The sequence below is a fragment of the Macaca thibetana genome, chromosome 5, assembly GCF_024542745.1.
Source record: "Macaca thibetana thibetana isolate TM-01 chromosome 5, ASM2454274v1, whole genome shotgun sequence".
NCBI lineage: Eukaryota > Metazoa > Chordata > Mammalia > Primates > Cercopithecidae > Macaca > Macaca thibetana.
In genome coordinates this window covers 132,054,793-132,077,372 of record NC_065582.1, presented here as the reverse complement: position 1 = coordinate 132,077,372, position 22,580 = coordinate 132,054,793, and the positions used below count along the sequence as shown (strand labels likewise).

Here is a 22,580-nt window from a genome sequence, read left to right as displayed (position 1 = left end):
GCAAAACACATCAACATATCCATCACCTTCCATAGTTACTGTGCACATGTGAGTGCATGTGTGTGTGTGGTAGGAGCTCCTAAAATCTACTCTCTTTGCTAATTTCCAGTATATAATACAGTATTTTAACTCTTTTTTGTTGTTTAGATATGTGAAATAAATAGTACAGTATTTTTTTCTATGTCTGTTTTTGTTCGCTTACCACAGTATCCTTCAGATTCATCTGTTGTCGTAAATGGCAGTACCTCCTTTTTTTTTTTAAGGCTGAATAATATATATATATACACACACACACACAGGAATAATAATATATAGAAATATATATTCCTATATATTTATATGCCACAATTTCTTTATCCATTTATCTGCTGATGGATACTTATGTTTTTTCCATATGTTGGCTACTGTGAATAAGACTGTAATCAACATCAGAATGCTGATACCTGTACAGTTACTGTGCATACCCAGCTCAGGCATTTTTGCTTGGCATAGGAATACAAAGATAAAAGACTTAGATAATAAGTTATAGTAACTTCACAGCAGATTTCCTACATAAGAAATGTAGTTGGACTTCTTATTGTATTTAAAAATACCTACAGATGTGATATGTTCAACTGTTTCCACATTTGATGAAATAGTTTTTTTAAAATAATAGTTACTTTAATATGCAAGTCTTTACAAATCTTTATAAATTTTCATTTTTCTTTCTAAGCTTAAAATCAGATTTCTTTACTTGCTTTGATATGGCAATCATCTTCCTCCTCATTCCACCCATGTAAGCTAACACAACTTGCTAGATGGAAACTTTGACCTGTGGTTTGGGAAATGGTAGGATTAGAGCTAGAGCCTTCTGACATCAACTTAGGCACATTCTTGTCTCATTGATAGCATGGTATAACAAACTTTTTTACAGAAATGGTTGGGATTGCTACGTTTTGGTAAATTGAATATCATCGTTAACTAAATTCCTTCAAAAACATACACAAGAACATATGAACCAAAATAGGGTTTTAATTCTTAAAGATATTGGATACATATTCTTATTTAAAAGTATTTATGATTTATTGAACATAAACTAATCACTTAATTAATTCAGCAGAAATTTAATAATCTAGAAAGTTTGCCATAGCCATTATTTTGAATATCAATTTTGATGTACAATTATCCCAAGGTTAAGAGCATAGGACATTGAAGTCATTGTTAAAGGATACTCTGATTGATGGTAGATATTTTCTCAGTCCACTTTCTTAGATATAGTTTGTCTTTTTCTCATAAATGTGAAAAGCAACCAAAGAAAAATGCGTGAAAAATTCTTCATGTCTGAAGAACAGCTGAATGACATTAAAATTTTATTTGTCAGACTTCAGTTGCTTAAAACTTACCTTGTTCATAGACACCACCTCTGTGGTAATGCAATTAAGTAGATAGATGAACGTTGTTACACTGATAGTACTCAGTGGTTACTGCTAATTAATTTATTCACTGACTGATTTGTAAAGGTGTTATTTTTAATGTCACTCAATAAGATGTGACCCCAGTCATACAAAGAGAATGACTCTCTTGATATAACCTTTTAAAAACTGGAAATAAATTTTGTAGAACCTGAACAATGACAAACCAACTGTGGAAAATGTAGGTCCTGAAAATTAGTATTATTACAGCAAAGAGATTGTTTTTGTTAATTTTGAGTCTCAATAACCTGCCCGATTGAAGGTTACTATAAAATAATACATTTACATGGTGTTAGCATTTGAACCAGGGTTTGTGCCTGGAATTCAAATTTGCTTTTTCTTATTTCCATATGCTCTGTTTTAAACATATGTTAAATTGTATATTTAAAAATAGAAGTACCCAAGAAACCCACATAAATTTTTTTTTATTATTAAAGGCTTTAATGCCATCATCATTCAAAAAAAAAACAAAAAAAAACGAAAGAGTGACTCTAATTTAAGTCTGTAAAACAGACTTCTAATAGTACCAAATAGAGTGAGCAGCTGGCTTGCTTTTTGCAAGGTGCATTGATGTTGTCGGAAGAAACTCAAATAGAATGAACAGCTGGCTTGCTTTTTGCAAGGTGCATTGATGTTGTCGGAAGAAACTACATAAAAATGCTGATACAGTTGTCCAGGTTTGGGGTTTGCCAGCACAAGAATATTTTATTCATTCAGCCTTCTCTAAGTTCAAAAGATTGGTGTTGACTTTGATGAAAAAATGCAATGATATGTATTTAGAATGACCGATCTTTCACGTTTACATCTAAAAAATGTGCTGCTGTGGTTGGATTTTTCTCAGGGATGCCATTCAAACAAAATGTTACATTGTCATCTCATATAGCTTTTCTCTCTGTAATGATAGGATGTTAGGTGAGAGTATGACAGTTCAGCACAATTTTTATTATGGTATTGTACTGATACATGAATACTAGGAGCTTTTTTGTTTGTTTCAGTCACCAAAAATGTATTTTCAAGTGAAAAGATTTTGAAATAGAATTTGAGTTGTTTCACTTAAAAACTATAGCAGAGGCTAAATTTAAAGGAAGTAAGCTTTGTGAACACTAGATTTTTTGTAGTTGCAGTTTTCTACACTTTCATGTTCCTAATGCTAAAGAATCTCTGTGTTCTAGTCCTGCCATGGAGTTAATAATTTTTCTAATAATCTCTTGCCAAAAGAAGAACAACTCTGATAATGCATTAGAGATTAAGAACTTTTTCATGAACTTTAAAAGTGCTATAGTAATTGAAATTGATTTATCAAGTTATGTTTCATTTCTATTTATTTATTTATTTTAGACGCAGGGTTTTGCTCTATCACCCAGGCTGTAGTACAATAATGTGATCATAGCTCACTGCAGCCTCAGACTTCTGGTTTCAAGCAGTCCTCCTGCCTAGGCCTCCCAAATTCTGGAATTACAGGCTTGAGTCACTTTGCACCTGGCCTTTTTCATTATTTTAAAGAATGTTCTTAACCCTTTAAAAATTCCAAATCTTTACTTGTTGATGAAGTACCCAGTACTTAAACTTTTACACTCGTCAGCAAATGCTATCAATTTTGAGAGCATTTAAAAAATATGTATTTGGGCATGGACATAGAAATGGAAGTAACAGACACTGAGGACTCCAAAAGAAGAGAGGGAGAGAGGAGGGAAAAGGTTGGAAAACTACCTGTTGAGTACTATGTTCACTATTTTGGTGATGGGTTCACTAGAAGCCCAAACACCAGCATTATGCAAAACACCCATATAACAAACCTGCACGTGTACTCCCCAAATCTACAATTAAAACAATATATGCGTGTGTTTTTGGAAATCTTCATGAATTGTGTTTTCTTTTCCAAATTTAATAATGTTAATAATCCATAAATGCAGGAGGATTCCTCCCTGATGCATGACTTGGTGTCTGGAGTTGTATCAACACAGATAGAGACAGCGCATGTGCTCTGCCACTTGTGTGAAGAAAAACCATGCTGCTTCTTCAAATATTTATTTATTTGACAGGGAATAACAGAGGCATAAAGGAAAATAAATACCTATGAAATCAGTTAACTGTGCACCGATTTAAAGACTTTCACTACTTCATGATACGTGTACATGTGGTAATGACCACTTTTGCTTGTCAAAGTGTGTGTTGTATTTCGATCTAAGACTCACAATGGCCTTAGAATATATATTTCATCCCCATCTTTTCTGTCTCTTGGTAGCTTCAGCATGAAACAGACCCCACTTCCTACCATCTGCTTTCTCCTTGGAACTGATGCCAAGGTCAGCCCCTCTCTGATGCCTACTTGTTTCCTGGTTTAGAACACTTGCATCCTGCAGTTCAGCCACTTCCCTATTAATTACTGGGCCACACATACAGGAAGCAGGACATCTAGGCCTACTTGAATGCTCACGTGACTACATAAGCCAGGAAGACTTTTGCCTGTGGAATGTTTACCACTGTCGTTTCGTTACACGTCAGTTAGCAAAAACTGAAATATCATTTTATAGTTTCATGTTTGTATTTCTAGACAAGTCGACCATTGTATTTTGTTTTATGGCTTGCTAGTCATTGTATTATTGCACTGAAACTTTCAATATTCATACAGATGCAATATCAAGTATATGCTTTAGATAGCTATTGACTACCTACATTAAATTTAATATTTCAAGCCCAGTAGTGATCATTCAGCTAATATTTTTAAGCACTCATCCTATAGGATGAGCACTGTTTTAAGCACTTGTAAAATGATAGTGAAAAAGAAACAGGGAGCTTACAATCTGGGAAAAGAAGTTGGATGTTAAACAAATTAGATTTGTTTGTTAAAAAAAATGAGAAGTGTTATTAACACTGAATCAACTTTGCTGTTATCCAAAGTCTAATTATATTATTTGATTTATCTAAGATAATAGGTTAATTATATTCTTTTTGTTTTAGAAAGCCATTTTGGCTTATAATATAATTTTTTGCAGCTAACCTTATATTTGTATCTCTGTCTCTATATGTCTGTGTTATCTATGTATCTGCACAAGCTCTAGACCCAATATTTGACTTGTAGGTAGACCTAAATTTCAGTTTCATGTTCTTGGATTTATGTTGAGTTATTACCTGTATATGTCTTCAGCATTCTTTAGTTCACTGGATCAAGAAGCAAACTGTTCTTTGCACATAAAGGTAACTTAATACATACTAGTTTTTAGTCAATTAGTATTTTGAAACACTATCATAATTATGTCTCTACTTATTTGAATGTATCTGTATGCTTGTATGTGCTAAATGTTTAAACTTTGGAAGCTTACATTTTTCATTTCAATGGGATTAATTATATCTCTAGAGATGGTTTAATATTTCCATAATTATTTTAAGACTTACTCATGTTAGTTGATATAAGTTGTTTAGACTAGGAATGCCTGTATTCATTAAGGACAAAATTGATGTGTGTTTAGTTTCTTTACAAACTGTGAGCAAGGAATCACCATTAAATGCCATTGTATATTCATTGATCAGTGAAATGACATCTGGGTCACAGTGGCATCTATGTTTACAATATAAATCCCTATGGCTATGAATGAAAGGCTTGTTTAGACTTGCATCTGCACATAAAAGCAGGGATTTCATTCTGTTATCAGCCTAATTTTAGTGTATACAATTTCACGTTTCCTAGAAGTTTTGCTCTGCATGGTATAAGTTTAGCAAGAAATGTCATTTGTCTGCTGCTCTAGCAGTTTAGAATGTGGAAGTATAGTGTGCAGAGTTTTAATCCATATTACTTTTATGTTATTAAAACATATACATCATTTTATGTCATACATCTGTAATAAATTACATCTTATTATTAGATGTAATAAATGACCTAGGTGGTTGTTTAAAATTGTTTTTCTGAAATATAATAAAAATACCTAAGGCATAAATCAATTGTCCAAAAATTGAATATATATACACACCTCTTCAATTAGAAATAAATATGTGGAATGTGTTCACTAAACACTTGCTGTGGTGAAAAAAAAACAAAACAAAACACAGCATCACAGTAAATAGGTTTTCAGTTAAAGATTTAGGCAGATTTTTAATAAAAATTTTTATTTGTAAGCTTTCAGAAAGTAATCCATAATTGCCCTTCAAAATAAAGCTTTAAAAACTATACATTTCTACAAAGTCTTATCCATAAAGTATCAGTTCAGAAACTTAAAGTGAAGTTTTTAAATATTTGTGCTAAATCAGTTAGTCTCAAATTGTATAGGAATTTAGCTGTTTGGCAAAATGACCCAAAGAGCTATGGATATTTTTAAGTAGAGACAGCTAATGAAAATCTATATGAATCCAGTAGAGGCTTTTAGTTATCAAAATTTTTACTAGGACAATATACATTGTTTTAGAGCCCTAGAAGTGAGGATTTAATTCTTAGAAACCTAAGTAAGGTAGGAATAAATCATTGCATCACTAGAGCCATATACATTAGGAAAATCTCAATAAATGTTTTTCAGTGTTGATATATAAACATTCAGAATTTCTCTTTAAATGTGCCAAGAGCAACTTGGTAATGCAAGTGGATTATCTTAATGCCTAATTTTCTAAGAAGAAATATGAGTTGCACGTAAACTTTTTGCTGTGTGGTGTTAACAAGTGAGGTTTAAAATTTTGAGTCTAGAAATACTCTAGCAAAAAATTACTATTTTCATACTAACATTCTTCCACTCTAAGCAAACTAATTTATTCTATTTCCCACCTGATAGTGATGTAATATGCCTTTCATTTGGATTTTTTTCTAAATGCGTGATTCAAATACAGATTTTGTTTGCAATTAGCCATTATTTGACATAAAGATTGTAGTTTGGATTCTTTAGTCTGATATTGTCTCATGGGTGTTTTTTGCTTGTTTTGTGCTTTGTACATGTGAATCTTAAGAATTTGAAACATAAGTCACTTATCTTACCTCCATCTGCAGTAAAAGAGATGAGAATGGATCTAGATGTTAATTTTGTATAATTAGTAATGTGCTTTAGATAAAGAAGATTTATAAGTGACTGCTACCTGACTTTGTATAGTAAGATTTCTGCCTTCTGTTTGACCTCATCTTCTACTTTCTCCATTGCTCTCTGTGTTCCTGCCACGTTATCTGTTTGCCTTTTTCACAGATATGACAAAGACATTTTTCCCCACAGCCTTTGCACTTGATGGTTTCTCTACCACCTATATACTTTTTATAAAATTGCAACTTCTCCAGCACTCATCCCCAACACATGTATACACTGATATTCTGTACCCTTTGATTCAGATTTGCCTTTTAATTTTGGCATAGATTATTCATAGGTGGTGCTATGTACTTTATATTGCATCACATAAGATGTTACATGTTTAATGATACCAAGATTGATCAGAGGAGGCAGGTAGTAAAAAGCCTGATCCATCATATTGATTGCTATATATTTTTGACATGAAGCCATTAGTCTTTGATTAATTTCTTTCATTTTGGCATAATATGTCCCAGATGCATCTTTTACATTTTCTGTTCCAAAACTGGAATCAATGATTCAACTCCAAGGAGTCCTAGATTTGTTTTTAGTAGATAATGGTGTTTAGAGAAAACATTTTGAGTACTAGGGGTGCTCATTTTTACTGTCATTGTTTTTAGGCCTTTTCAGCAGGCAGAACTAGGAAATACAGTAGTTTTGGGGAAAAATGGTGAGTTAATAGTGTATTTACAATTGCAGCTTAGCATTAAAGGATTTTACTGAATGTTTTTGAATTTATACTTGCATCTGTTTTCTCCAACATGAAAAATCTTAGTCTTAACAATATTATTGCAATTACTTATCTGCCCTATCATTTATATATATATTATATGTATTAGGATTCTCTAGAGGGACAGAACTAATAGGATAGATGTATATATAAAAGGGAGTTTATTAAGTAGTATTGACTCACATGAGCACAGTAGGCCATCTGCAAACTGAGGAGCAAAGAAGCCAGCCCAAGTCCCAAAACCTCAAAAGTCGAGAAGCTGACAGTGCAGCCTTTAGTTTGTGGTCAAAGGTTCAAGAGTCCAAAAGCTGAAGAACTTGGAGTCTGATGTTCAAGGGCAGGAAGCATCCAGCATGGGAGAAAGATGTAGGCCAGAAGACTAAGCCAGTCTAGTCTTTCCATGTCCTTCTGCCTGCTTTTACTCTGACCATGCTGGCAGCTGATTAGATGGTGCCAACCCAGATTGAAGGTAGGTCTGCCTTTCCAAGTCCACTGACTCAAATGTTAATCTCCTTTGGCAACACCTTTGAAGACACACCCAGGAACAATACTTTGCATCCTTCAATCCAATTAAGTTGACACTCAATATTAACCATCACACCATATAACTATGAATTCATAATAAATATCAGTAAAATTGAGACTGGTGAATTAAGTGAAACATTTATTTGCTTCTCTATTTATCCTTAGTTCATATTCTAATGTTGCTATACAGGTAAAATACTGCATTAAGTCACTTGAAATATTTATTTTCTGTATGTGGTCTTGTGTCCAGTTTATTTGTTCCAGTTCTTAAGTTTATTGTATTTGATTTCTATTTGCCATATCCATTCTTTTTTCTTCTGTTCCTCCTTTTCATCTTTTAGATTAACATTAATTTTTTTTCTTCTATGTTCTATCTCCTGTTATCTTTATAGCCATTTCTCTGTCTTGTTTTTCATTGATTGCTCTGGAAATAACAATATGCTTTAATTTTCAATATAACATCAAATAATATTAAAGTAGTTAAAGAACAATATGCAAACATTGCAGTGGTATAATTTCCATTTTTTTCTTTCTGTTCCTTATGCTCTTGTCATGTACTCTACTGATACATATGTTATGAATTCATTATGTTATTATTTATTCCTTTAAGTAATAGTGTCATAAAGATTTATTTTCTTTATTTATGTTACTTGTGTATTTAGTCACATATTTACTGTTCTGTTTCTCTATTTCTTCCTGCAAACCTGAGCTTCCATCCCCATAGTGTCTTTTTTCTTCAGTCTCAAGAACTTTTTGCACTTGTTAAAAGCTATTGTGGATAAATGGTCTCAGATTTTGTTTGTCTGAGAATGTCTTTATTTTGCCCACATTTTTAAAGAGTATTTTATCTGAATGTAGACATCTTAATTGACATTTTTCCCTATTTACTATTTTAGAGAGTTCCATAGCCTCTTGTCCTCCATTGTTTCTAATAAAAAGTCAACTGTCATGCTTATCACCATTCTCTATATCTTATTGTGGGGAAGGGGAAGGGGAAAAAGTTATGCTTTCATGATATTCTTGGTTTTCAGAAGTTTAACTCTATATTGCCTGCGTTTCTATGTATTTATCCTTCTCAGGGTTAACTGAGTTTCTTTGATCTGTAAGTTTGTGTCTTCCATCAATTCTAGGAAGTTCTGAGCATTTATTTTTTAAGTTGATTTTTAGCCCCATTTTTTGTCCTCTCCTTATGGGACACATTACTTATATGACAAACCATTGGATATTGTCCCATAGGGCTCAGATTCTCCTTAGTTATTTTTTTCTTTATTTTTTAATTTGAACATTATCTATTCTCCTACGTTCAAATTCAGTGAGTGTTTCCTCTGCTGTGTCCATTCTACTTTAACACCAAATACATTCTGTATTTCTGATATAGTATATTTTCTCTTTAGTTTTGGTATCCTATTATTACAGTTTCTTATTTATAGTTTCCATTTCTTCTGATGTTCCCAATATCTTTATGCATGTTATTTACCTTTTTTGTCAGATGTTTTAATATTTTTATCATAGCTATTTCAAGTCCATGTCTATTAACTGCAACATCTAAACCATCTGTAGATTTCCCTATATTATTTGTGTTTTCATTGATTATGGGTCATACTTTTATGCTTCTTTGTGTGTACCGCAATTTGTAATTTTATGCTAGATATTGGGAATTAAAAAAGAGACCCATCTAGGTAACATTTACCCTTAGAAAAGTACATACCACCTCCTTTGTCATGTTGCTAATCTGTAGTTAAGTTTTACTCTTACTTATTTTTAGTTCACTAGTAGCTTTCATGAATTTGAGGATAGGATTAAGGATTTCCCTTCAGTAGAGAGTGATCGCTCTCTCTCTCTCTCTCTCTCTCTCTCTCTCTCTCTCTCTCTCTTTCCATTATAGTTCATCTGCAAGCTTCTAAAGTTGCAGCGGAGGTCTCTTTTCTCTCTAACTGCCACAATTCCCTTACCTGGCCAAACTTTCTGTAGCTTGGAAGACCCATTTTCAAACTGATTTTTCTGCCTGCAGACTTGGACTGGCCAACGACTTGCAATCTGAGAGGGCCCCATCAGTTTCAGTGGGATATTTCTCAGTTTTGCTTCCAGGTTTCAGCAGGCTGCTACCTTGTGGTTGGGGAAGGCTCTGGGTCCCTCAGGGCTATATATTTTTTCTTTCCTCTTGCCATGTTCCAAACCTTCAGTGAGCTGCTTCTGTTCCCTTAGGGAAGGCTCCATGTGCCTTTGGAGAAGGAAATATTTCTCTACCTTCTTGTCTTTCTCCCAGCCTTCAGTTGACTACTTTTTTGCTCTCAAGGAAAGTCTCAGATACTGTGATAGGACCTCTCCACACCAGCTTTCCTGCCATATTCTGTGCTTTTGGCAGGCCTCTGCCTTGCACTTAGTGAAGGTTATTTTAATTTGTTGGAATTTCTTTTTATTGTTTAACTGTTTTTCAAAAGTCAAACATTTACATGTTTGTATTTAATAGCATATAACAAGATATATTGAAATTTATCTCATTTACATTCTTATTCAGTCTACTCTGTACCTCTCACCTGTTGCTAACCAATTTTATTTTCAAATGATTTTTTCTTTCTCTTTAAAAATTAAGCATATATTAATGCCAGTGTATTTTTCTTTTTTTGTCATATAAAAGATGCTATAGTGTGTATACTATATGCTCCTTCATTTTAATCCGCTTCAGAAATCCTGTCCATCACTCCATGATGGTATATAGAAATTTTCCTCATTCTTTCTAACAGATATATATTATTTATAGCATTCCGTTTTCTATCTATATCTTAGTTTATTCAACTTGTCTCTTACTGATGGACATTTGGATCATTTTCAATTTTTTGTTGACACCAGTAATGCTACAATATTCATATATTGCTTTCTGTTTTTTATTGCTTTAAGATTATATTATGAAAAATTTTTTTTACTATTGATTTAAGATCTATGAAATGATCTGTATTCTAATTGAGATTAGAAAGCAGAAAATAATTTCTACATATCTATTATGTGCCTCACAAAATAAATGTTAAGCAACTAAAAAGGTATACAGAATTCTGTCCTGATTATGTCTATATCTCTTTATTAATACTTTTGGGGCATCTACCTCCCATTTTGACTTATTAGGAAGCACAGAAGAAGGTATTTCTGGCCAGGCGTGGTGGCTCACATCTGTAATCCCAGCACTTTGGGAGGCCAAGGCAGGTGGATCACAAGGTCAGGAGATCAAGACCATGGTGAAACCCTGTCTCTACTAAAAATACAAAAAATTAGCCGGGTGTGGTGGCGGGCGCCTATAGTCCCAGCTCCTGGGGAGGCTGAGGCAAAAGAATGGCGTGAACCCTGGAGGGAGAGCTTGCAGTGAGCTGAGATCGCTCCACTGCACTCCAGCCTGGGCGACAGAAGAGACTCCATCACAAAAAAAAAAAAAGAAAAGAAAAGAAAAGAAGGTATTTCCAACAAAGATTTTTATAGATATCTATATCTACATCTAGATATGTATCTTACTTGCAATTAATAATTTGGAAGCATCTATTTCATCTTATGAGGTGTGGTTTAGGTGTATCATTAACTGCAAACTGTATGCCTGAATTTCAACACATATTTAAAAACATAGATATTTGCAAAATAAATATTGACCATATGTATAGAGTCACTAAAATTTTTCAGGTGCCATGACAGATTAAAGAGACTGAACAAAAAACATTTAAAGGTAAATTTTTCAGCCAAACTCAGAACTTCTCTTCATGACATCTACTGAATATCCATATGGTGCGTGGTCTTTACTGTAAAATTGGACATTTATAGGTTGAGCTTCCATTAGAAAAGAGTATGTGGAATTTATATTTCAGCTCAAAATTTTGCAGTTTTATTTAGAGCAAAGGATAGCACAGATTCTTTTATATATATATATATATATAGAGAGAGAGAGAGAGAGAGAAAGAGAGAGAGAGAGAGACAGAGACAGAGAGAAGGATGTGATACTATATGCCTTTTCTTCAGTCCTGTATCTCCATTTGCTACAGAAAATCTCTGCTCAAAATGCCTGTTGTGTTCTCAAGTCTCTCCTTATATCAGTGATTTCCTGGACCTCTTGATTTGTCTCTGTGTCTATGTGTATGGGTGCTTTGTATACAATTTTAAATTTGAAACACTCTTTACTGTCGTACGGAACATGAAGGTTTAGTAAGCTTTTTTTAGAAGTGATGTATAAATAAATCAACTATCTGTGTTTGAAAAGTCTAAACTAAAGTGCAGTTGTTTGCTTCAGCTTGTCAATGGATATTTATGAGGTGAGCATAATACTATAACAGTTATAGCAGTGAAATACATCCTGTGCAGATAGCTAGTAAAGGAGCTCACAAGTGTTAATGCCAGTGGAATTTTAATGCTCAAGAGATGGGAGACATGGCACTTGCTCTGGTTAATGCTGCTATTACCAGCTACGGTGAAAATGAGACAGTGAAGTCAGTTTTAAATATTGCAGTGGAGTTGGGGTCTCTATACCTAGGCAACAGCAAATATGTCAGTTCCTACTTTTGTCATATTTTCACCTCTTGGTTTATTTAACTGCAGAGTAGTAATGCAATATCAGACATTTTTCTTCAGGGCATCTCCTTTCCTTTCTTTCTTACTGTGAGGCTCATGAGAAGGTTTTGCCAGCAATGATTTCTGGGAAAATGTCAATAAGCTTCTCACTCTAAGATATACTTATCATTGCCTGAAAATTATTTGAGTGAAGTTAAAGGTTCTGATTGTGAGTTTAGCCTGTATTATGATCAGACTTTTGTTTGTGTCATATCCTTGGTACATTCTGTTTCTTCTTATACAGAAGAAACATTTGTAATAGAATAAAGCTTCCACACAGAACGGTAGTCTTTGTGATGAATTGAAACTGTTAATACATTCCAATTTGTAAAGAATTATATTGTGCTTACTTTGGCCTAGTAGGCAAAGAAAATGAAGTTTTCAGTCTTCAGACAGATGTATTATCATAGAAGAACCTTGGGATTATGTGAAGAATAGTACAGTTTCACCATGCTTGCTTGTATAAACTTCAAGTTCATATTAATTTTTCAACTTAGTTCAGGTTAAGTTCAAATTAGTGATAATTTGGCATCATCTATCCACAGAGTACCTCATTAAACCCTAAGAGAATAAGAAAAAGCAACATAGAAAGCATATGGTCTTTTTAGGTACAGGTTTAGGCAGTTCTTTATTGGAGGATTGTAGAGGTTAAGAGGGGTTCAGATATTCTCCAGGACTGAGAAGGTTAAGAATCAAGAAAGAAACCTTTATTAGTTGGCATTTGCTTGTACCTAGTCTACTTCTAAAGAAGTATTGAGAAAAAAAATACAGTCAAACCTCAGAAGAATAAAAATAGGGAAATAATAATAAGCCAAAGTCAAGATATGGTTATAACAGAAAATGTACACTAAGGCTAGCAATTGCTTTTAGGACATCTTATAAATCTGAGCTTCCTAAAAGCCAAGACATAAAGAGAAAGAGGTTAAGTTGTATAGTTGCCATTATATATTAAAAGGGAAACATATGAGCTTACCAGAATTGACAAACTTTTTCCTGGCTCTAAACACCAAGGAGAATTATTCCCTTAATATCAGTATCCTTAATAGCAATTTTCCAAAATAATAATTCTCTTCATATGACCAGAATTCATAGGGCTCTTCATATAACCAAAGAGAGAGAGAATGCTGTATTGTTTATGTAGATCTATGAGAAGATCTAAAGAAAAGAAATCAAGTCTATATATACAGATAGTTTACTAGTGATCTGACTTGACACAGGTGTGAAAATATCTGGACTATTAGTTATCAAACTACATTTTTAGCACAGACAAAATCTTATACTGAATTGCAATTTTAAAAGATAGATGAGAGTGGAGCATTAGATTTGAGAGGCTTGCAGTTGTGCCTGCTTGTTCCCTTCTCATGCACTGCCCCAGCCACAGTGACCTCTGAGGCACCTTGCAGAAAAGCCAGAGGACTTCATGGATTACACAATGAAAAAACCATTGACCTAGAGAAATAAATGGCTAGCATTCCACTTAGAGTCAACTGAGAGTAGTTTTGCCAACTGATAGGGAGAGAAAGGATTCTAACATTATTACAGATAAATACCTGAGGTATAAATATTCTATAATATTAATTGCATAGAGAAATTATATGCCCTAGATATTGGGTATGTGGTTAAAAGTTTGATGTGGTGTGAAAATTAAAGAGCCTCTCTTATATTTATTTCAATGTAATGAACTCCAGCATGCGCAGGGCATAAGGTAGGTTGTACCTGTGTGCTGACATGCACTTATACACATACACACAAAAACATTTTTAACAATTAGATAGCCAGTTGTGACCTTGCCAAATGCTTTAACAGGCATTTTATTGAAACTCTTATAATTTTGTATGATAAGAAGAAAATGCTGATGGTAGATTATAAGATTTATTAATAAATCTTCTACCATATAAATGTGCTCTGAAGTCGAACTGCATTACAGTGGGTACACCAGGATAGTAATTGTAAAATACAACTCAAAGATGAGTAAAAGAATTAACTTATGGGCACATACAGTGCTGAAAAGCTTTGGCATAGCTGGAAGTTGGTGGTGATTCCAGAGAGTGAGTAGTTAGTAAGTTCTTGGGCTGACTTTTAAAGACATAAATATAGATGTTGAAAAATGATTGCATGTTTGCTGAATGAATTCACTCTGAAAACTAATGTTACGTTTTAAGTTAGCAAATATTTGAATATGCAGAAAAGATAAAACATAGAATGCAAGAAGCCATATGCTGTTCCATTACCTGTAGCATGCTGGTGTATTGTCTATTAAAGTCTCTGCATAACTACAATCATATCATATTTTTAGTTACCATTTTTTTCATCTTTAGAAAGTTTCCTTATTTTAATGGCTACATAATAGAGTAAAATAGATGAATCTGAATTCATTCAACTAGTCTCTGATTGTTGGGCAGAAATAAATACAAATTGAGTATATTTTTGACTATATAAAAATCCTATAGTGAATATTTGAAATCTCAGTCTACCTATTTTATTAGGTTAGATTCCTAAAGTGAAATTACTGAGTCAAAGAATGTAAGTTTTTAAAGACCATTTTTTCTATACTATGCTTATCATATAGTTTTTGACAATTTTAATTTCCACTAGCAATGCTCAAGAGTTCTTTTCTCGCCACAGAAACTCACTAATTATGTAATGTTTTCAATATAAGTTTGCATAAAACAGTATTCTTTAGAAGGGAAGCAGTTTTGTTTCTTTAAAGTCATAATTTATATTAGGCAAATAAAATGTTGCCATAAAAAGATCATAATTTAATGATTCAAATATTAATATATAAATGCACTTCTTATAGGCTATACAAATTTTAAGTTGGTAAACATACCCAGAGTAATCTTATTTAGATTAATTTGCCTAATTCTGTAATATATAAAGGTCAACTACAACATATCTGAATAACTATGATTCCTAAATTAATGTATTTTAAATGTATTTCACTATAGCATAAAGTCAGTGATAAAATTATCTTTATTCTGCCGAACCTTAATTTTTATAAATATTTAATAAATTCTACTTCTAAATTTTTATGTCATGCAAAATTAATAAATTTAACAATGATTTTATTGAATCCAGAGTATTATATTCCCAAACCAAAATAAGGTAATATATTTATAGTTCATTTTAAACTAATGCAAATACTAATTTAATTCAGTTTTATTTTGACTAAATGTTGTTATTGTTAAAGTTTATGATTCAGTGATTTATAAGGCATGATATCAAATTCAAGTTGGTTGTATTGATTCCCTAATTGAGTAAGTAGTGTGGGTGCTACCTAAAGCATTACAATAATAGTATATTTAGATTTTACTCATGATTTACATGCATGATTAGGGCATGATTTTAAATCAAGAAAATTGTTTAGAAAGAATATTTAATTAAATCTTCAGAAAATAGAGAAAATTAATATTTTCTTCATAATAATAACATATATTGCATGTTATATTATTCTCTAAACACTTATGCCACCTGAGTTCCAGTTTATCGAATTACTTTGTGAAATACAGGCATAGGCGGGGCGCGTGGCTCAAGCCTGTAATCCCAGCACTTTGGGAGGCCGAGACGGGCGGATCACGAGGTCAGGAGATCGAGACCATCTTGGCTAACACGGTGAAACCCCGTCTCTACTAAAAAATCCAAAAATCTAGCCGGGCGAGGTGGCGGGCGCCTGTAGTCCCAGCTACTCGGGAGGCTGAGGCAGGAGAATGGCTAAACCCGGGGGGCGGAGCTTGCAGTGAGCTGAGATCCGGCCACTGCACTCCAGCCTGGGCGACAGAGCGAGACTCCGTCTCAAAAAAATAAAAAAAGAAATACAGGCATAATATTATACATTCATTCACTTTAACTCTTGCTCATGGAAATCTTATGTTCCTCTATTTTGGCATATTAAAACGTTAGGATGGTTTATTTTAGAGGGTATGTAATCCTGTCACCTGATACTAGTATTAGCCTCTATATAGAGAATAAAGTATTAAAATTATAATAAATATAGGTCTATATGTATTCTTCTATATATTTAGCTTAAATTTAATAGTTTCTTATTACACCATTTAGTTAACTTGTTATTTTTAGCACTTGTATTAGTTGTTATAAAAGTGAAATAGTCTCAGAAAAAAGAAACATTAGGGACTTTCCATTCTGTACAGTTCTTTGATGAGTTGCATGTTCAAGCTGTTTTATATGGCTTTGTTTGCTACCTTGATAACATACCTTTATTGTGTAGACATTATAAGCATGAGGATATGACAGACTTGTAAGCCTTGTCATATTCCATTTCCTGCAAATAAAAATTGCTCTGCAGTGTTCTGGCATTGACTTCTTGCTGTAATATAAATGGCAGCCCAACATCCATGACCTTAAACATAATTAGCGTTATCACTAATGTGTGCTTTGTAAGCTAGTATTGGGGATAGTTGAAGGACAATGCTATCTAATCATGGTCACTTACAACCGGGATGCGTTGCCTTGTTTTTAGAATTTTCCGGTAAGCAGATGGCAGCAGCCAATATGAAATAATTGCCTGGAAGTAAGATTCCTGATGGAATAATGAATAAAATATTTCCCTCTAGCCAAAAGTTTCCATTTTTCTTGATTCTTCTTTCTTACCTTTTCCTCTTTTGTGCTACTCTCATGTATTTTCTCCATATTTTCTTCTCTCCTTTTCCACTATTTTTCTCCTTGGTAATCCTCTTTCTCTCCCTCAGATTCATACTTACTCTATCTTCTCATTTTTGAGATCTGGCTCCACCACCAGTGGAGGTCTATGTGATCGTGAACTCATTCATTCTTCATCCATCCATTCACTTGTTTCTAAGTACGAAATTATTGAGTCTGCTCTATATTAGACCTATGCAATGACATCATAGAGGGAATATGGATAATAACAATATGTTTTTTGTTTGTTTTTCTTTTTTTCTTTTTTTCTTTTTTTTTTTTTTTTTTTTTTTTTTTTTTTTTTTGAGACAGAGTCTCACTCCATCACTAGGCTGGAGTGCAGTGGTGCGATCTCGGTTCACTGCAACCTCCACCTCCCGAGTTCAAGCGATTCTCCTGCCTCAGCCTCTGGAGTAGCTGGGACTACAGGCGGGCACTACCACGCCCAGCTAATTTTTGTTTTTTAGTAGAGATGGGGTTTCACCATGTTGGCCAGGATGGTCTCAATCTCTTGACCTTGTGATCCGCCCACCTTGGCCTCCCAAAGTGTTGGGATTACAGGCGTGAGCCACCACACCCAGCCGACAATGTGGGTTTTTACTGAGAGTTTGCTGTATGTCAGGCACTATTTTCAGTGCTTCATAAAGCTTAACAAATTTAGTCTTTACAACAGCCTTAAGAATAGGCCCATTTTTTAATCTTCATTTTACTGATAAAGGAACTGAGGTACACAGTAGTTAAATAAGTCACCCATGGTCACACAGTTAAGAAGTGGCAGAGGCTGGAAGATATACTCCATCTTTAGATTGCTGAGATTTAACCACTGTTATCTCTCCTTTTAGATATTTGAGCACACTATTATGGCATGATGTAGTACAGCTACAGTGGAGATGCAGTGGGATCTTTGGGATAAGGAGCCCCATAACTGGGAAAACTGGGAAATGCTTAACAGTGACTCTTGAACAGATTTCCCGAAGTCATCTCCTTTTAAATTTTTGAAAAATAAAATCACACCCAGACATTATCAACTGTTGATAAAAGTAAAAAGCACTGAGTCCATGATCAGAAGGGGGGAAGAGCATTTGCTTGTTTTTGTTAACGGGTGTGTGTTAAAACATATAGGTGTATATTGAATTTAATAGGTTTTTCTTTATGTTTTTGGTGCTTAAATCTAGAGACATTTGGCAGCTGATAATTGATACTTAATACCAAGCTTTGAAAGAGTTGTAATAAGGACCTCAGAGTCAAAATCAACAGAGTTTTCTTCCTTCAAGTTTCCATATCTTTAATTAAACCACATCAAATGAAATAATTTAGTTCTGGAACAATTTAGGTATTAAAGTGAATTTGAGAATTTGAGTAGATTGTGATTCTCACTTGTTAAACTATCCAATTGCTTCAAGTAAATTAATAATCTACTAACCATTACTAGTCATTACACACTAAAGTTAATATGGCATATAGAAAAGAAGTGGTCACAGAAGAATCCTTGTATCTATATCAATTTAATAAGTGATAAAACACAAGTGAAAATAGAGATTGATAATCAATTATTTTCAAAATTGTACAGAAGAGAGAAAACTATTACTTTTTGATCTACAAATACACAAGAAAAATATGTCATTAATTTTTATCTTTGCTGTCATAATATCATTCCTCATATATTTGTTCAATTCTGGAAAATTGCCAGAAGATAATATTTTAAATGTTCATCACTGTTGAATTGCATAGTTCAAATCTATTTCTCATTGAATATATATACTACCGTGTTTTAGAAGCACTGCTTTTTTTTTTTTGGCTCAGTTATTTGTGTATGATGTCATTTTCCTACCTGTTCCTCTTGAAAAAGTATTTCTAACCATGAAACGTGATGTGTGTGAAAGTAACACTTTTATTGTTTTATTGTGTTTTGGCAACATACATAGCTCCCTTAGCTAATCTAGAGAACAGCACCTCTTCACTTAATATGCACTCTAAAAATGTTGTTTGAAAGTTCTAGGTAACACAAAAATACAGTCTGAGTACATGACCTATGACCTGTATCAGTAAGGAATTTTTACCTCATTTTAATCTGATCCTCTATCTGCTTTTTTCCTACTTCCTTTTGCACTGATGTGTTTTGTAGACATTAACGCAGAGTAAGTAATAAAAATTGGCAATTGTAGTAATAATGTTGCCTCCAAAAGTATTTAAAAGACAGATAATGTGATGAATGTTTGTCTTTTAGAAAAAACGAATGGAAATTCCTAGTTCTGTTTTGTTTTTGTGCTTTTCTGTTTCTTCATTAATTTCTGAAATTTTCAAATTTATTAAGCAGTCATTTTTGAGAGTAAAATGGACAAAAATTCTGCTTTTACATTCAAACCATTCTTTTTCAACAAGGTTTTGTTGCTTTTGAATTTTAGCATGTTTTGGATATTAAAAACAAACTTACATTTAGAGGGAAATAAAGAGACACTCTAAAATCTAAAACGCTTTGAGAGCAGCTATTGTAAGAAATACAAATAATCTCAATAGGGTGATAATCCTGACCCTAATGTAGAAAGCACTATGCTAGCTTTTGGCTGGTTGAGGAATCTGGGAATGATTTAGTTGGTACAGTGGATCAGTAGTATCATACCAAAGAGATAAAAGGAAAGTATCTTTTATCACTCATTGGGAACTTTGTTTTCAAATATTTCCTGGATTATTTGCAATACACATGGAACAGTGTGTCCACACAACTTTCATAGAAGTGTTAAGAAATTAGAATGGCAAATCTTCTTTGGAAATGTGTAAGTGCAAATAGTCACCATTTGAAATGAACACATGATGGTGGTGTGCAGTGGTGAGAAATGGTCAGTAACAATAGACATGATTTTGCAAAAACCCTTCATGAAATGGAATTACAAAGAGATGACAATCCCTTTTTTGGGATTCCTCATCCTCAGTCTCTTACTGCTTACTAAATGTGATCTTCATGTATGCATTTTAGGAGCACCAGCTTGCATAAGAGAATATTTTCATTTTAATTCATTACATAAAGAAGTATATCGGGTTGTGTCTTTGATATTTTTATGGCCTTGATAGTAATGCTGTATTTTAGATAATAGTAACAAAATCGTATTTCCCTAATTGTTTTTCCATATTAATTATACCATACCATCTCATAGGTGAACTTACTGTGGAAAAGATCTGAATGAACCATCATGCTTTAAACCAAGAAAAAAAAAATTATGACTTCATGTCTCATGTTAACATGACTTTCCTTGGGTAATCGTTTATTATATCATGGTAGGAAAACTAGATGTTCTCATGCTTTTTTAATAATGGCTTCAATATTTCAATATGGACTTATTTCTTTCCTCAGGGCCGGTGCATAAACTTCTCCCGAGTTCCATCTCAGTAAAACGGAAGCAGGAAGACCAAGACAGTACGAAGATGGCACATTTTCACATAGCTGATTTTCAACCAAATGGAAAAAATCAAGTGCATTTCAGAAGCTTTTGGAAGAGCAGCTTAATTCCTCTCAGTCAGGAAATGTTTTCTCTGCCTTCTGCTTTGCTTGCACCAAACATTTCCAAACATTTGTTCTGCCATCTACATGGGAGGTGATGAAACTCAGTGGTAACTCATGATTTATGACATTGAAAATAAAGAGGAACACTGACCTGCAGACTATGGTTTGTACAAGAAAGTTTGTTTGAATGTGTAGAAGAGGAAAAAGCAACAACAGCAACAACATGAAGATGATACCAAAACAACTGGCCATGATGGAAGATAGGAGTTTTTTTACATGGAAACATGGCACTTGTGTTTTTATGTGGCAAGATCTTTATCCATAGGCAGAGTATACAATTTCCCACCAGGCTAAGTAAATAAAGAAGTCCATTGCCTTATAGCTATGTCAGATCACAGAATCCTTCCAAGTCCCCTATCACAGTGTGCCTTACGGGAAGTTTCTGACTGGAAAATCTTGTCATTCTAACACTGAAAAGTGCACACGCATGACAAAATGTAGACAAGATGCCTCAAGGTATTGGTAGCAAGCAAGATTTTGCCCTTTAGTTTTCGAAGACACCTTTCTTTCATTATGCACTCGGGACAAGAAAATTAATAGAGCGTTATTCCACAGAAAGACAGCCTCTAGCCAGAGATCTTGAGTGAAGTGCAAGGGCCTTGTGCTTTGCAAACTTGTCCCTGTAACTGGTAGATTCCTCTTTTCCTATGCTTAGGATTTAGTAGTGCATAAAGCATGAATAGCTATAAACATACCTAGAAGTTCGTTTTGCTTTTAATTTAAAGGAAGCAGTCACCACAAAGCTTCCGCTCAGGGTTTTTTCTTTCGTCAAGTCTCCAAGGGCTCTTCAGCGTCACAAGCCAGCAACTCTCTTTGCATGAAAATTTCAAAGTTTAATTAATATAATTAAAAGAAACAGCAAGCAGCAGCCTGTGAAGATTTTGCTCATCTTTTTTATGCCTTTTGACATTGAATGACCTATTACTGTATGCGCATTACTTGGATTTTGAGGGGCACTCTACCTTGGTTATGATTCAGTAGAGGAAAAAGACCTCCTTTCTTCAATTTACAAATTAAATCTTCAGGAGGATCGCCATCACAAAACATTGACGATGTATGTATTATAATTTTTTAGAAAAACCACCATTGTGTCACGTCGACGATGCCAAATTATGTTAGCGTGAGCAGAAACACTGTGGGGGAGGAAAGCAGCAGCTGAAGAAAAAAGCTCAAATGATCTAGTCACTTTCGATACTGTACTTCAGATGCGAAATGGATATTCGACTAGAAACCTGACAAAGTGCGCCTGCTTTGATGTGAACTGGTATAGACAATGACCAGTGGCTGGGTCAGTGGGATGTCTCTCTGCGAGCACAAAGGCTTATCAAATGACACTAAAAATAAGTTCAACAACCATCACATTGGAAGGGAGAAGGCGAACATTTCATGTTTGGCGGGCATGCGAGTGCACAAGATGGAAAGAGCGATTGGAGCATCCTGGTATAATTACCCCCATTGTGCTCTTAATGGAAATTTCAAAGGATGGGAGTATTCTGTTGGTTGGTGTCCAGGTTTGTGGCACTGTTCCAAGAGGCCTTACACACACACACAAATATATAATTTTCTATACATATATATCCTCTAGCTTGAAACTTTTGCTCAAGTTTATTTATGTCACTGGCTGGCTGGATCCAAAGTCATGTGTCCACACATTCATAAATAAAAATTTTACCTATGCCTGTGCTACCATTTCTTTAAGCCTACATAAAGCTAATGCCTTCTTGGGTTGAATATGCAGTTGTTCTGCTTAGTTTCAGGGTTGGAATTCTATTCAGTTCCAAAATGTCCCTCATGTTCACAGATGATACTATTGGCAGTAGCTGCATATGCAAGTATAACTTGGAAGCCTGATATAGTATACCCAACCCTTTCTGCAATGAGTTATTATATCCCTTTGTTCTGCATTTGCATCTGGAACAAGATCTAATGCAGCTTCCTTAAATGGGCGCTTCATTTCTGATGAGTGCTCACCAATTGCTATTTTAATATCATTGAGAATACTACAGAAGCTAAAGCTATCTTTCTTTGGTAACTACTTTAAA

General features: G+C 33.9%; 1 protein-coding gene across 2 annotated transcripts in view; it reads left to right on the top strand.

Moving 5' to 3' along the window:
- ANTXR2 (ANTXR cell adhesion molecule 2) overlaps positions 1 to 22,215 on the top strand; it is a 154,254-nt gene extending 132,039 nt beyond the window's left edge. For both annotated transcript variants that reach the window (XM_050792065.1, XM_050792064.1), the window contains exon 17: positions 20,329 to 22,215. In XM_050792065.1, coding sequence (XP_050648022.1) covers positions 20,329 to 20,367 — 39 coding nt within the window. In that variant the 3' untranslated portion in view covers positions 20,368 to 22,215. The remainder of the gene's footprint in view (positions 1 to 20,328) is intronic.
- Positions 22,216 to 22,580: the final 365 nt, after the last annotated feature.